Below are 16,933 nucleotides of genomic sequence, written 5' to 3' on the forward strand. Positions count from 1 at the left end.
GATGGCAGTGTAATACTAGCCTCATAGAATGTGTTAGGAAGTCTTTTCTTCCTATTGGAAGAGTTTGAGAAAGACTGGTGTTAATTCTTCTTTAAATATTTCTAGAATTTACCAGTAGAAATACCTAGTCCTGGGCTTTTCTTTGTTGGGAGGTACTGATTCAGTCTCTTGTTGTAAGTCTATTCAGATTTTTTTACTTGTGAATCAATTTTGGTTTCTAGGAATTTGTTGATTTCATCCAGGTAATCTGATTTGCAGTATAGAAATATTAATGGTATTCTCATAATCCTTTAAATTTTTGTAAGGTTGATAGTCATACTCCCATTTTAACTTCTTAAGTAACTTGAATCTTCTTTTTCTTTTCTTTCTTTCTTTCTTTTTTTTTTTTTTTTTTTTTTGAGACAGTTTCACTCTTGTTACCTAGGCTGGAGTGCAATGGCGCAATCTCGGCTCACCGCAACCTCCGCCTCCTGGGTTCAGGCAATGCTCCTGCCTCAGCCTCCCGAGTAGCTGGGATTACAGGCACGCGCCACCATGCCCAGCTAATTTTTTGTATTTTTAGTAGAGACGGGGTCTCACCATGTTGACCAGGATGGTCTCGATCTCTCGACCTCGTGATCCACCCGTCTCAGCCTCCCAAAGTGCTGGGATTACAGGCTTGAGCCACCGCGCCCTGCTGAATCTTCTTTTTCTTAATCACTATAGGTAATGGTTTGCCAATTTTGGTGATCTTTTCAAATAATCTTTTTTTTTTCATTTTAATAGTTATATTGGTTTCCTATTTCCTATTTCATTTATCTTAGCTATTATTGATTTTTTGAGACAGGGTCCCACTCTGTCACCCAAACTGGAGTGCAGTGGTACAATCATGGATCACTGCAGCCTTGACCTCCTGGGCTCAAGTGATTCTCCCACATCAGCCCCCCAAGTAGCTGGGATGATAGGCATGAGCCACAATGTCCAGCTAATTTTTTTAATTTTGTAGAGACGAGATCTCAGTGTATTATCCAGGCAGGTCTAAAACCCCTGGGCTCAAGCAATCTTCCCACCTTGGCCTCCCAGAGTGCTGGGATTACAGACATGAGCCACTGTGCCCAATACTTAACTATAATCTTTATTATTTCCTTCCTTCTACCAGTTTTGGGTTTAGTTTGATTTCATTTTTATAGTTCCTAAAGGTGTAAAGCTGGGTTATTGATCTCAGATCATTCTTTTTTTAAAGAAATTAGGTGTTTTCACTTTAAAAATATCTCTTTGAACACCGCTTTTGTTGCATCCCATAATTTTTGGTATGTTGTGTTTTCGTTTTCATTTGTCTCTTTTTGTTCCATTAGTTGTTTAAGCATCTTTCATTTAATTTTAACTCAATTGTGGATTTTTCAGTTTTACTTCTGTTCTTCATTTCTACTTTCATTCCACTGGACTTGGAGAAGACACTTCATATTGTTTCAATCTTTTACAATTTATTGAGACTTGATTTATGGCCTAACATACAATCTGTCCTAGAGAATAGTCTTCATGTGCACTGGAGAATAATGTGTATTCTATTGTTGTTGGGTGTTCCATAGATTGTCTGTTAGGTTTAATTGATTTAAATGTTGTTCAAGTACTCTATTTACTTCAAAAGCACAGGCAACAAAAGCAAAAATAAACAAATGGTATTATATTAAACTAAAAAGCTTCTGCATAGCAAAGGAAACTATCAACAGAGCAAAAAGAACCTACAGAAGGAGAAAAATTTTGCAAACTACTCACCCAACAGGGGATTAATATCCAGACTATACAAGGAACTCATCTCAACAGCAACAAAACAAACAATGTGGTTTTAAAATGGGCCAATGATTTGAACAGACATTTCTCAAAAGATGACACACAAATTGCCAACAAACATATGAAAAAAATACTCAACATCACTAAACATCAGGAAAATGCAAATGAAAACCACAATGAGGCCAGGTGTAGCGGCTCATGCCTGTAATCCCAGCACTTGGGGAGGCCGAGGTGGGTGGATCACCTGAGGTCAGAAGTTTGAGACAAGCCTGGCCAACGTGGTGAAACATTGTCTCTACTAAAAATACAAAATTATCCAGGCGTGGTGGCACACACCTGTAATCCCAGCTACTTGAGAGGCTGAAGCAGAAGAATCACTTGAAGCTGGGAGGCAGAGACTGCAGTGAGCCAAGATCGTGCCATTGCACTCCAGTCTGAGCAACAAGAGCAAACTTGTGTCTCAAAAAACAAAAAAAGGGATGATGTTTGATAGCAACATCATCCATTGTAATGGATATGTCACTTCATCCATTGTAATGATAATCCAACATTTACTGAGCTTCTACTATGTACCAGGCCCTATTCACAACATCTTACATGTATTAATTCTTACAACCACTCTGTGAGGTAATAGTATTATTGCTCTCATTTTAAAAATGAGAAAACGAAGGTGTAGTGAGTTTAACTCACTCAGGTTTGCACAGGTAGCAAATAGTAGCCAGATTTGGTTACAGAGCTAGTAAACGGTAGAGCCATACCCTGGGAATATGGCATTAGATTTCATGCTCTTGACCATTACGCTATTCCATAAGTGGAGGAAGCGACAGTGTAGGTACAAATTGAAAAAATAAGGGCCTGACGTCAGGCTGCTATAACAAAGTACCACAGACTGAGTAGTTTATAAACAGAAATTTTTCACAATTTGGAGGCTGTATATCAGGTTCTGGTGAGGACCCTGTTCCAGGTTGCAGACTGCTGAATTCTCCCTGTATCCTCACGTGGCAGAGAGAGAGCACTCTTGGGTCTCTCTTTTGTTTCTGATCCCCTCACCAGATGGAATGTAAACTCCCACAATGTTTGCATCTTTCTTTAAGGTACTCATCACTCTATATTACAGCTTACAAACACGTTTCTTATCACCCTTATAAGCTGAGATTCTTGAAGGTAGTGATCCATATATGTATTATGTATCCTAGTACCCCAATGGCATCTTAGAGAATGTCTTGTAAGTAGTAATGATATATGTATATTTTTGCTTGAGGGCATTAACCCCACCCTGAGGACCTGCCCTTCTGACTTAATTATCTCTCAAAGGCTCCAATTCCTCATATTAACACATTGGGGTTTAGGATTTCAACATACAAATTTTGAGGGGACACATTCAGTCCATAACAATGAGGTTCTCGATAAGAACACATGGACACAGGGAGAGGAACAACACACACCGGGGCCTGTAGGGATGGGGGAAGGAGAGAGCATCAGGATAAATAGCTAATGCGTGCGGGGTTGAATACCTAGGTGATGGGCTGGATAGGTGCAGCAAACCACCATGGCACATGTTTACCTATGTAACAAACCTGCACGTTCTGCATATGTATCCTGGAACTTTAAATTAAATTAAATTAAACAATGAGGAGGTTCTTGATTGATTGCCAGCATGGTATTTTGTTGTATGGGTGTACCATAATTTTAAATCAATCAGCTCCCTACTGATGAACTTTTGTGCCCAGGCTTTTGCTATTATAATGATGCAATGAATATAATGAATATTCTTTTGCCTATCTCTTTGAACACATATTTCTATATAATAGAGATCTAAAAGTGGATTTTCTAGATCTACATACTTAAAATTTTAATAGATATTGTCAATTGTCCTCCCCAAAGGTTATACTTATTTATATTCCCATCCAAAAAGTACAAGAGTGTCTATTTTCTGTACCTTTGGCAACATTTGGTGTTATCAATTTTTATATCTGACATTCTGATAAGCTAAAAACGACAACTCAACATCTAGTGCCCAGATCTTGGTTTCTAAAAATCGTTTCCCAATAAAATGAAGTATGGATCAATGCAGAAATGATTAATTCCAGTGCTAGAGTAGGGAAAAAACAAGATGAGCCTGGAACATCTTGTGGTGCCAGAAAACAAGGAAGTGGGCCAAAAATGGAGACATAGGTCTAAGAACAGAGGGGCCAACGTAGAGGAGCTCCTAATGGCCAAAGGTAAAAGAATTTGAGCAATGAAACAATGAGAATATTAGGTTATAAGCCATAGAGTAAAATTAAAATAAACATCTATGCTGATATAAATATATGAGAAAATAAGCAGGAGGTAGGACATCTTCCTTACAGAATTTCAAGAGTAGAAAAAAAAAATAGAAAATCACTGCTGTTGTCTGAATGCGCCTCCCCAAATTCATATGCTGAAACTTAATCATCGATGTGATCAATGTGATAGTATTAAGAGGTGGGTCTCTAGGAGGTGATTAAGTCATGAGGGTGGAGCCCTCATGATTGGGATCAATGACCTTATAAAAAGGGATTTGCCCTTTTTACCATTCTGTACCTTCCACCATAAAAGGGAACAGTGTTCTTCCCCTCTGGAGGATGCAGCACCAAAGTGACATCTTGGAAGGAAAAAACAGCCTTCACCAGACACTGAACCTGTCAGCACCTTGATCTTGGACTTCCTTGCTTCCAGAACTGTGAGAAATAAATATCTGTTCTTTAAAAATTATCCTGCCTCCATTTTTTTTTGTTATAGCAGCACAAACAGATTAAGATAATCCCCACTAGGTAAACACTACAGTAATAATTGCTACTATGAAGAACAATTGATGAATGCTAAAAGTAGTGGGCAAAAATATGATGGGAAACCAAATATTTGAATGGTCTCAATGTATCTTCCAGAAGATGTTTAGTAATTGTAAAGAGGAAAGCGATAACTTTACAGTAAAGAAATACAGCAAACACCCCTTTAACCAAGTGATCCAGGTTAACATCACCAGTATTAAAAATTATCCTCATATATGTCCTGATATAATGCACTGAAAAGGGCTAAAAACACTTTTGGGTATTCTCACCAAAAACGCGAAACATGAAAAAACATTACACAGACCCTCATTAGGGACATTATACAATATAACTGACCAGTACTCTTCAAAATTGTCATGGTCATCAAAGACAGAATGAGAACTGTCACAAATGGGAACAAAATAAGAAGATAATAAAATGCAACACGGGATCCTGGATCAGGAAAGGACATTAATGGGACAACTGGTAAAATTCAAATAAGGTCTAATATAGTTTAATAGTGCTGTATCAATATTAGTTTCCTGATTTTGATAATTGCACTATAGTTAAGTGAAGATTTAACTCAGCATTAGGGGAAGCTGAGGGAGGATACATGGGAATGCTCTTACTATTTTTGCAACTTTTCTATAAATCTAAAAAGGTTTTTAAAAGTGAGAGCCCACTGTCTTAATTTGCATTACTACTTAGTTTATTGGTCATTTACATTTTCAACAAATTTCCTTCTCCCACTTTTTTATTGGATTTTTTTGTATACTAAAAAGTTTTATACATTGCACACTAAAAAATTAGCTCCTTGTATGGGATAAATATATTTCCCAGTTTGTCTTTTGAGTTTTCTGAACGTTGAGCTTATGTGTATATCTGTATACAAATGTTTTTCTTTTCTTTTTTTTAGAGACAGAGTCTTGCTGTTACCCAGTCTGCTCTTGAACTCCTACCCTCAAGTGATCCTCCTGCCTTGGCTTCCCAAAGTGTTGGGATTACTAGCATGAGTTATCGTGCCCGGCCTATGGATGTTTCTAACTGATTTCTGCTGACCTGTGGGCAGAAAATAAGGAATAATAGCAAAGTGGTTTTAAGTTTTCAACTGTAATCAAAAGACTACAAATAAAAACACTACTTAATAGAAATGGCTGTCTCTCCAAGTTTTTTTTCTTCCATAAAAATAACATTTATTAAAAAAAATTACACACAGTAAACTTCATTCTTTTTGGTGTACAAGCCTATCTATGGGTTTTGACAAATGCACATACTTATGTAACTAAAATACAGATACAGAAAATTTCCATTATTAAAACAAATTCCTTGTGCGACCACTTTGTAGTCAAGGAGCATTCCAGCCTTAACCACTGACACCCACTGAAATTTTTTTCTCCATCCCTATTGTTTTGCTTTTTGAGAAAATCATATGGATGGAATCAAACAGTAAGTAGCCTTTTTAGTTTGGCTTCTTTTACTTAGTAAAATGTATTTAAGATTCATCCACGTGGCTGCGTGTATATTTCATTCGTTTTTATTGCTGAGTAGGATTCCACTGTATGGATATACTACAGTTTATGCACCAATTGAAGGATATCCTTCATTTTTATGTTCCTTAATTGCAGTGGTCTTTAGGTCTAGTAAAAAGCAGAGGTGAGATTTTCTACCTAACAGGAAGCAGTTCCTTCTACAAATGTCCAGCTTAGAAGTATGCCCCTGGCAACATGTGCAGGAGGCTACACCAGGATAATTTATTCCTTGTCACTTAAACAAAGTCTGAAATTGGAGTGTTAATCCTAAGTGAGCAGTGTATCAAAGGAATAGGAGTTTGTTCTGAGTATAGTCAGATAGTATCACCAGAGTAGGCCTGAAAAATATTCTGGAAGCCACGCCATTGGCAGAATTTTAAAAAAAATTATTTAAAAAATGCTGAAAAAAGTAAAACTCACCCCGAATCACATCACTTTAAAAATTGTACAAAGTGAAAGTCCTCCTTCAGCCTGTTCAGTCCCACTTCCAAAGGTTTACAGCTTTCTATGTCTATTTCCCAGCTTTTTCGTAAATTTATTCAGAAATATCTATATATACATACTATACATATATTAATGCTTTTGCACAAAAATGTATTCACACCATATATATTTCTGCATCTTGTTTTTTAACTTAATACACAACCTTGGACATGAGTACAGGTCATAATACATTCATAGATACACTTCACTATTTTAATAGCTGCATAGTATTGTACTAAATAGATGTGTCATAAGTTATTTACCCATTTTCCTACCAATGGACATCCCTATTTTTGAGAGTTTTATTGAGATATAATTAATACACCACACAATTCACCCATTTAAAGTGTACAATTCCTGGTTTTGAGTATATTCAGTTGTGAAATCATCACAATCAATTTTAGAACATTTTCATCAACCTCTAAAGAAACTTCATACACTTCAGCTATTATCCCAGCCCTTCCCATTCCCCCAAACTCTGTATCAGCCCTAAGCAACCACTAATCCACTTTCTATCTATATATATTTGCCAATTCTGGATACTGCATATAAATAGTATCATATAATATGTAGTCTTTTGTGACTGGCTTCTTGCACTGGGCATATTCTGGTTCTTCCATGTTGTAGTATGTGTTAGAAGTGTTCCCTGCTCTTCTAATTGTTGAGAGTTTGTGAAGAACTTGTATTATTTTTCATTAAAACTTTTTTAGAATTCATTTAAGAAGCCATTTGAGCCTGCGCTCTTCTTTATGGGTATCTTTTAAAATACTCATTTAACCTATTTACTTGATACAGGTTTATTCAAATTTTCTATTTCTATATTGGTTTCGGTAGTTTGTATCTTCCTAGGAATTTGTCCACCTCATCTAGGATAATTTATTGACATAAAATTATTCATAATATGCTTTCATAATCTTATTTCTACAAGGTCAGTAGAAATGTTCCCTCCTTTATTTCTGATTTTAGTAATTTGATTCTCCTTTTTCCCTGGTCAAACTAGCAGAAGGTGTGTCAATTTTATTGATCTTTTCACAGAATCAACTTTTGGTTTCACTGATTTTTCTCTACTTTTTTTACTCTATTTCATTTGTTCTCATCTAATCTTTTATATTTCCTTCTTTCTCCTGGCTCTAGGTTAAGTTTGGTCTTCTTTTTCCAGGGTCTTAAGGTGTAAAGTGAGATTAGTGCTATTATCTTTCTAAGTATAGATATTTATAACTATAAATTTTCCTGTAAACATTGCTTAAGCTGCATTTTGTAAGTTTTGGTTTGTTGTGTCTTATCATTCATCTCAAATAATTTTGTAATTTCCCTTATGATTTTTTTTCTTTGAAGCATTGGTCATTTTTTTTTTTTTTTTTTAGAAACCGGGTCTTGCTGTGTTGCCCAGGCTGGTCCTCAATTCCTGGCCTGAAGGGATCCAAGGGATCCTCCACTTCAGCCTGGCAAAGTGCTGAGATTCCAGCGTGAGCTACTGCATGCAGCTAGTCACTTACAAGTGTGTCTGATTTCCACATATTTGTGAGTTTCCCAACTTTCTGTTATTGCTTTCTAACTTCATCCCATGTGGTCAGAGAACATGCTTTGCACGATTTCAGTCCACTTATATTTATTAAGGCTTGTTTTATGCTTTAACTTATGGCCTACTTTGGAAATGTTTCATATGCATTCTGATGTTGATGTATTATACATATGATGTTTCATATGTATTCTGATGTTGGGTGGAAAGTTTTACAGATGTCTTTTAGGTCAATTTGCCTTATAATGCTGTTCAAGTCTTCTATTTCCTAGTTTATCTTCTGTCTCGGTGCTCTATTACTGAAAACAGGATATTGAATATTCCAACTCTTTTTATGTACTTATCTATTTTCTACTTTCCTTTCAGTTTTTCCTTCATATATTTGGGATCTGTTGTTAGGTGCATAAATATTTATGGCTGTTACATCTTGCTGATGGATTGACCCTTTCTTTTATCATTTAAAAATTTTATTCTTTATCTCTAATGACTTTTTTTAAGTCTATTTTGTCTGTTATTAGAATAGCCACTCTAGCTTTCTTATGGCTTTGTGTGGTATATTTGCTTGCCATCCTTTTATCTTTAATCTCTTTCTATCTTCTAATCTAACGTGTGTCTCTGATAGATGGCATGAAGTTGAATCAGACTGTTGAATCAGACTTGTTCTGACAATCTGCCTTTTGATAGTATTGCTGCATCCATGCACATTTACTGTTATTTTTATTTTTTATTTTTTTTGACACGGAGTTTTACTCTTGTTACCCAGGCTGGAGTGCAATGACACAATCTTGACTCACTGTAACCTCCGCCTCCTGGGCTCAAGCAATTCTCCTGCCTCAGCCTCCCGAGTAGCTGGGACTACAGGCACGTGCCACCATGCCCAGCTAATTTTTGTATTTTTAGTAGAGACGGGGTTTCACCTTGTTGACCAGGATGGTCTCGATCTCTTGACCTCGTGATCCACCCGCCTCGGCCTCCCAAAGTACTGGGATTACAGGCTTGAGCCACTGTGCCCGGCCCTTACTGTTATTTTGATATACGAAGGTTTACGACTGCCATTTTACTGTTTGTTTTCGATATGCCTCAAGCTTTTTGCTTCTCCATTCCTTCTTTTGCACTGAGTATTTCATAATGTGATATTTACATTTCTTTAATAATATTTTTGATTTTTTAAAAGATATTACCTTAGTGGTTGCTCTAGGGCTTACCATACGCATCTTAACTAACAGGATTCAGATAAATACTAACTTAATTCCAATGTAACAATCCTATTCCTATATAAATCCACCCTCTCTTTGTGGTATTGTTATACATGTTATTTCTATACATTATAAACCTAACACACATTATTATAATTACTTAATATAATTTTACATCTTTAAAACAAGCTGAGAGAAGAATGTTTATAGATTCTTTTTTGTATTAGACTTCTTTTCTATTTCACGTTCTCTCCATTTGTTCCTGTTGATTTGTGTTACCATCTGGAATCAGTTCTTTAGTACAACACAGTTTTACTTCAACTCAGCTTTTTGCCCTGTTATTTGCAAATATATATTTTATATGTTATAGGCCAAACAATGCAACTATATACATATTGTTTTATGCAATTGCTTTTTACATTAGTTAGGAGGAAAAAAATGCATAGATTGTTTCTGATAATTACATAAATATTTTTGCCTGTGCTCTTTTGCTGCATGTGCGTAGATTCAGATTACTGTCTGAGGTCACTTGCTTTCAGCCCGAAGAATTTCCTTTTGTATTTCCAGTAAGTCAAGTCTGCCAGCAACAAACTCTCTTAGTTTTTGATTTATGTGAGATGTTTTATTTCACCTTCATTTTTGAAAAATAGTTTTAATGTATATAGGATTATTGGTTGACAGTTATTCTCTTTGAATACTTTGAATGTGTTATTCCACTGCCACTGCCACTGTTTCTGAGGAGAAGTCAACTGTTAATTTTATTTGAGTTCCTCATTTTTCTCATATTGCTGTCAAGATTTTATTTTTGGGTTTTTGCATTTTTCTTATGATGTATCTGTAATTTCTTTTTTCTTCTTGGATGTGTAGGTTAATGTCTCTCATCAAATTGGGGGTATTTATAGCCATTATTCCTTAGAATATTTTTCTGCTCCTTCTTTTCTCTTCCTTTTTTCCTGTACTCCCATTACAAATATGTAGGAATGCTTAATTAATGGTGTCACACAGGTTCTATACTCTTGCTCAATTTTATTCATATTTTTTCTTTCTGTTCTTCAGCCTGGATAATATCTCAGTTCATCTTCACAACCCAATGAGGTAAGTAGCATTATTATCCTCACTTTATAGATGAAGAAAGCGAGGCTCAAATTAAGTGACTTGCCAAGGTCACTGAATGTTATGAGTGGCTGTACAGGTCTGACTCCAGTTTATACTACTTCCTCTCTATATATTATCTTTTTATTTTCCAGAAACCATAAAAAACAACTGGGGGATTTGTGACTGGCATCCTCTATCTAGAGGACTCTTTTTTCCCACTTCCCTTTGGTATTCTTTGCTAGTATGTTCCTCTTCTAAAATTCATATGCCTAATATTAACATATATTAGACACTTAATCAATGTTTATTGCTTTGAATTCAATGATTACTCAATGGTTGTTAGCTTAAATGGCTATGAGAACACCAACATTTTGATCTAAAAGATTTAACTAGAAAAATATATAGCTTTTTGAAGACTGATAACTTGTGGAGGAAGCATTCATTAAATATGTCAACTGACTTATGAAACTACCTACTATTACTGATGAGAGTTCTGACTTAATAGCATTTGTTGATGCTTAGGCCTGGGGTCCTGCTCTTTTATTTACTAGGTGGATGAAATATGGACAAATGGGCTCTAGTAAAGAAATATTTCAACATTTAATTAGTTTTTTATTTCTGTATATAGGAAGCAGTCTAAGAAAGAATGTTATCCCTAGGGACAAATATTGAGGACCCCAGAAAAATTATAAAGATTTTAAAAAATCCTTAGGAATAATCCCTTGTAATTTATCCTGAGAAAATAATACTCTTAGCACTCTACCCTTCATACTCAGCATATATCATCTGTCCCATATAGTTTTCAATTATATAATAGAAAATGTTTTCTACTAGTTCTCTCCAAAAGTTGAAAGGGGTTTCCTGAATTAATTTTTTCCCCTCCCTCAGTTAGTTTTTCCTCTTCAACTCCAAACAAACTAATGTCTATACATAAATCCTAGATCCAAGATTCCATCACAAGAAAGACCATCCAAGACCCACAATCTATATATATTCTAGCTACCACTTATTTCTGTAGTGCTACCTGTAGCACATGATATGAGAGAAGTAGCTTGGAGATTTGACTGTTGCTTTTTGTTCTTTCCAAACTCTATCACCAGTATTCTCCCACGTAGTTTATATCCATTTACTAGATGCAATGCTTGCCATGCTACCTCCTTATCTAAAAGAGAAAGAAAAAATATCAATTTACATAGGACTTAATAATTTAATTCTATTCCAGGTCTAGTTTTGGTTATTTTGCCTTGGAGTTAAATGTAAGCTGTAAGACCATATAATCATTTGATTTTATCATTTTTTCTATAATCTCCCATTTGCATTATTCAACAAAATTAAACTAATGTCTAAAAATAATAATAAAAACTCAAAATGGGTGTTTGAGGGTGTCTCCTAATTCAAAGAAATAAGTAGAGAAACAAGGATATAGGCAGTGTGCTAAAGAAGTCTAAGCTATTAGTAATTATACACAAGCCTCTATCTTACATAACTGATTATAGGTACTGTGAGAACCAAATCATTTTCGAAATGAGTAACACAAACAAAATAAGTTATCATGTTATTAAGGGCACCTTGCCACTTTATGTTTTTCAGTGGGAGAGTGGTTCTGGGCCACCTTATTGGGATGAATAAGTTTAAGAATCCTTGCAGGTATATGGGTTGAAATGTGAGAATATATACTATATGCCGGGAGTATTCAACTTATGGGTCTAAAAGCCTGGATGTAAGAAATAAGGAAGGGGTGATTTATGGCCAGGAGTTTGTGGTATCATAAGTAGACAAATAGACTAAAACAATTTTGTTTCATATATATATGTACTAGAAATCTTTTAAAGTGTATACCTTTTAAGAGTAGTAAAATAGCTACACATTTTAAAGTCCTTGCTTTATAAAGCCTTTTTATTAAGTATTTTTTCAATTAATACATCATATCATGTGGAGTGCCCATAAACTGTTTTATAAATTCAAAAGGGGTTCTTACCCTTGAAAAAAACTGAAAACTACTGATATAGAGGATTTAAAAAATCTTTAGTACAATAGGAAAGATGGTACAAGACGGTATGAAAACAATGGAGGGGGGCTTAGCAGTACTCATGTGTAAAATCACTTGCCTACACATAGATTAATAGGCTATTTAGAAATGATGATACTTTAGGGACAATGAAAGGTACAGATTCTACAAAGCCTCCCCACAAAACAACATATTATCTGGTCTGTCACAGAAACTAAAATTCTTATATTATTCTTCCCTTTGGATTAGAAGCCATGCATTAATATGCAAATAATATTTAGAAGACTATCATCATCTACTAATTATGAATTAGTAATAAATTAGTACATTAGCTTGCACTCACTGAGTCCTAAAGGAACAGGGCATAAGGCAAGTACATGTGTTCGGATCAGAATACTAATACATTAATTAATGAGTAATCTAATTTTAACTTGGAATAGAAATCCTATCATCAGTGAAGGGAGTATAGATTTTGGTAGGATAAGAAGGAAGTGTCAAGACTGGGAAATTTGAGGACACTGGGGTAACGTGGTCATGCATTGTCAATGGAGGAGAGGAAACACTGAAAACATATTTTCCGTTCTTTCTCTTGTTCTCACATGCTGTGAAGAAATCAAAGGACTATATCTAAATTAGAGAGGTTATAGGTAGACTCTAGTGAACTGAGGGGCAACTGGGTAATCATCTGGATTAAATTACTTACTGGGAAAGGTGATGAAAGCCTGGCCCCTCATTCGTCCAGTCATCATTCGGAATTGAATTGCAGGTCCTTTTTTCTCCTGGAACCGAGCGAACAATGACACAAGATCTCTTTCAGTCACTCGAGGGCTAAGGTTCTTCAGGTATAACACCTAAAACAAATTGAGGATCAACCAAAATATCATATAAAGGAGATAAGGCAACTCTTTTCTTTTTCTTTTTTGAGACAGTTTTACTCTGTCACCCAGGCTGGAGTGCAGTGGTGTAATCTCGGCTCATTGCAACCTCCGCCTCCCGGGTTCAAGTGATTCTCATGCCTCAGCCTCCCAAGTAGCTGGGATTACAGTCATGCACCACCATACATGGCTAATTTTTGTATTTTTAGTAGAGATGGAGTTTTACCATGTTGGCCAGGCTGGTCTCGAACTCCCAACCTCAGGTGATCCAACCACTTTGGCCACCCAAAGTGCTGGGATTATAGGTGTGGGCTACCACGCCCAGCCATAGGCAACTCTTTCATTATGATTAGAATTAGTTTCACATAAAAATGGCAGACTGAACACATTCATTTAATTTCATTCCATCCAGAAAACTCTCTAAAACTATGGGAACCTTTTTGTTGTTGTTGTTTGTTTTTTCAGAGAGAGTCTCACTCTGCCAGCCAGGCTGGAGTGCAGTGATATGATCTTGGCTCACTGCAATCTCTGCCTCCCAGGTTCAAGCAATTCTCTGCCTCAACCTCCCCAGTAACTGGGATTATAGGCGCCCACCACTATGCCCAGCTAATTTTTGTATTCTTTATTAGAGATGGAGTTTCAACATCTTGGCCAGGTTGGTCTTGAGCTCCTGACCTTGTGATCCACCCACCTTAGCCTCCCAAAATGCTGGGATTACAGGCGTGAGCCACCACGCCCGGTTACTATGGGAACTTAAAAAAACAAAAAACACAAGCCAAGGAGGTCAGGAGGAACAAGAAAAGGAGATAACAGCAGTAATAGTCTGGAAGATGAAAAACTGGATGAGCAGGAACCAACTCAGCACACTGGAGAAAGCTGAATTTTAAGCTGGTAGTGGAGAAAAACAAGAACCCACCTGTCACCACTTCAGAATCCTGAAATAGTTCCCAAACTGACTATTTCACTTACCTTCAGAAATAAATGTGAAAAGATGGGGTTAAAATAAGGCAGCTGGGTTGAAGGCTGTCTAAAAGCCAATTTGATCTTTAAATACCCTCCCTCACAATATACTATGGGGTAAAAGAAAACTTGCCAATCCTGGTAGAATACTTGAGGCTTATCACCAGACGACAAGGAATGCCATACATAGTTGAAGATCTGAATACTGTTTCTGAAAACAAGGAGACTAAGAGAAAGAATGCATACTAAATGTTGAGGTCCTCCTAGACCTTGCCATTTGGCTCCTAGAATGCTGGTAGTATCCTCCTAACAAAGAGTTTGGAACAGTCTTCTCTGGGAAAACTGGTAAGTCCTAGGAGGAAAGATATGAAAATACTGACTTGGGATGAGGAGTTTCTCCAACAAATGGCCCAGCCAGACCACTTTAAAGTGAAGCTCAAAGTCAACAAGAGCCACTTGTGTGCTTAGAGATTCCAATCTGCTTTTTGGTCCCTACCTATAAAGTTGGGCATGGATTATCAGGCAACTTAGGAAATCCTCTAATGTGAAAGAGAGAACACAACAAACATACAGAAAAAAAAAGAAATGGGAGGAAAAAACTTCAACAAACCATAACTAATATCCCCAGAAAAATAAGATAAATTATTCCTCCTATTAGGCATGGGAGGGTAGGTACAGTGGCTCACCCCTGTAATCCCAGTGCTTTGGGAGGCTGAGGTGGAAGGATCGCTTGAGTTCAGGAGTGTGAGATCAGTTTGGACAACACAGTGAGACCCTGTCGCTACAAAAGAGACAGGGTGGCATGCGCTACTTGTAAGCAACTGGCCAACTTTACTAGTCTCAGCTATTTGGGAGGCTGAGGCAGGAGGATTACCAGAGCTCAGGAGTTTGAGGCTGTAGTGAATTATGATCACATCACACCACCACACTCAAGCCTGGGCAACAGAGTGAGACCCTGTCTCAAAAAAACAAACAAACAAATCAAGAGAAGTAAAATGAGCTCTTATATGTGACTGAACTTAAGATGTTATCAGCTTCAAACAGATTGCTTTACCATGCCCTATACCTATAGGGCATATACAGAGGAAAATGAGAAATATGTGAAAGTATGTCACTACCAAAAAACCCAATGAACCATAAAGGAAGACAGCTGACAGAGAGACACAAGAGCTAAAAGAGAGACAGAAAACAATGAACAAATGGTAATAGTAAGTCCTTTGCTAGCAATAGTTACATTAAATATTAATAAACTCTCCAAAAGACAGAGTACCTGAATGGATAAACAAGATCCAACTACATGCTAGCTATTCTATGAGGCCAGGATTACCCTGAAACCAACCCAGACAAAAACACTGTAAGAAAAATACAGACCAATAAACAGATGTAAAAATCCTCAACAAAATATTACCAAACCAAATTAAATAGCACATTAAGAAGATTATACACCATGACCAAGGGGGATTTATCCCTGGGATGCAAGGATGAATCAATATACAAAAATTGATCAATATCACATATTAATAGAAAAAAAGATAAAAATTATATGATCATCTCAATAGATGCAGACAAAATTTTTGATAAAATTCAATATTGTTTCAATGATGAAGACACTCAACTACTAATAAAATGAAATTATCTCAACATAATAAAGGCCATATATGTAAAGTCCACAGCTAACACAATATTCAGTATTAAAAAACTGAAAGCTTTTCCTCTAGGATCAGGTACAAGGCATGGATGCCTACTCTCATCACTTCTATTCAGCATAGTACTGGAAGTTCTTGCGAGAGCAAATAGGCAAGAAACAGAAGTAAAACGCATCCAAATCAGAAAGAAAGAAGTAAAATTATCTCTGTTCACAGTTGAACTGATCATACATGTAGAAAACACTAAAGATTCAACAACAAAGAAGAATTAGACATCATACTGAACAGAGAAAAGCTGAAAGCTTTTCCTCTATGAACTGGCAAAAGACAACAATACTCACTCTCACTACTCTTATTCAACACAGTAGTGGAAGTCCTAGCCAGAACAATTAGATAAAGGAAAGACATAAAAGGTATCCAAAGCACAAAGGAGGAAGTCAAATTATCCCTGTTTGTAGACAACATGATCTTATATACAGAAAAACAAAACAAAACAAAAAAACCTAAGAGACTCTACCAAAAAGCTCTTAGAACAGATATGCAAAATCTGTAGAGTTGCAGCATACAAAATCAACATACAAAAATCAGTAGCATTTCAACTGTGAACTAGCTATAAAAGAAATCAAGAAGGCAATATTTATAATAGCTACAAAAAGCAAAATAAAATACCTAGAAATAAATTCAATCAAGGAGGTGAAAGTCCTCTACAAGAAAAACTACAAAACATTGGTGAAAGAAAGTGAAGAGGATACAAACAGGAAAATCAGTTGTGGTTTCTATACACTACTAATGAACAGTATGAAGAGAAAACTAAGAAAGTTATCCCATTTACAACAGTATTGAAAAAAATAAAATATGGAAAAAAGGACTTAACCAAGGAGGTGAAAGACTTGTACTCTGAAAACTACAAATGTTGCTGAAATAAATTTAAAAAGACACAAATAAATGAAAATATATCCTGTGTTCATGAATTAGAAGACTTAGTATTAATATATCCATACTATCCAAAGCAGTCTACAGATTCAATGCAATCTCTATCAAAGTCCCAATGGCAATTTTT

At 36.0% G+C, this 16,933-nt stretch overlaps 1 protein-coding gene across 2 annotated transcripts in view; it reads right to left on the minus strand.

The window, feature by feature from the left end:
- Positions 1-6,093: 6,093 nt before the first annotated feature.
- Positions 6,094-16,933, minus strand: part of RBM41 (RNA binding motif protein 41) — a 54,215-nt gene continuing 43,375 nt past the window's right edge. For both annotated transcript variants that reach the window (XM_035287643.3, XM_017968551.4), the window contains 2 exons: positions 13,096-13,243; positions 6,094-11,546 (listed from right to left, as the gene is read on the minus strand). In XM_035287643.3, the coding sequence (XP_035143534.1) occupies positions 11,380-11,546; positions 13,096-13,243 (315 nt within the window). In that variant the 3' untranslated portion in view covers positions 6,094-11,379. The remainder of the gene's footprint in view (positions 11,547-13,095; positions 13,244-16,933) is intronic.

This window comes from Callithrix jacchus, chromosome X (genome assembly GCF_049354715.1).
Source record: "Callithrix jacchus isolate 240 chromosome X, calJac240_pri, whole genome shotgun sequence".
NCBI classification, from domain to species: domain Eukaryota; kingdom Metazoa; phylum Chordata; class Mammalia; order Primates; family Cebidae; genus Callithrix; species Callithrix jacchus.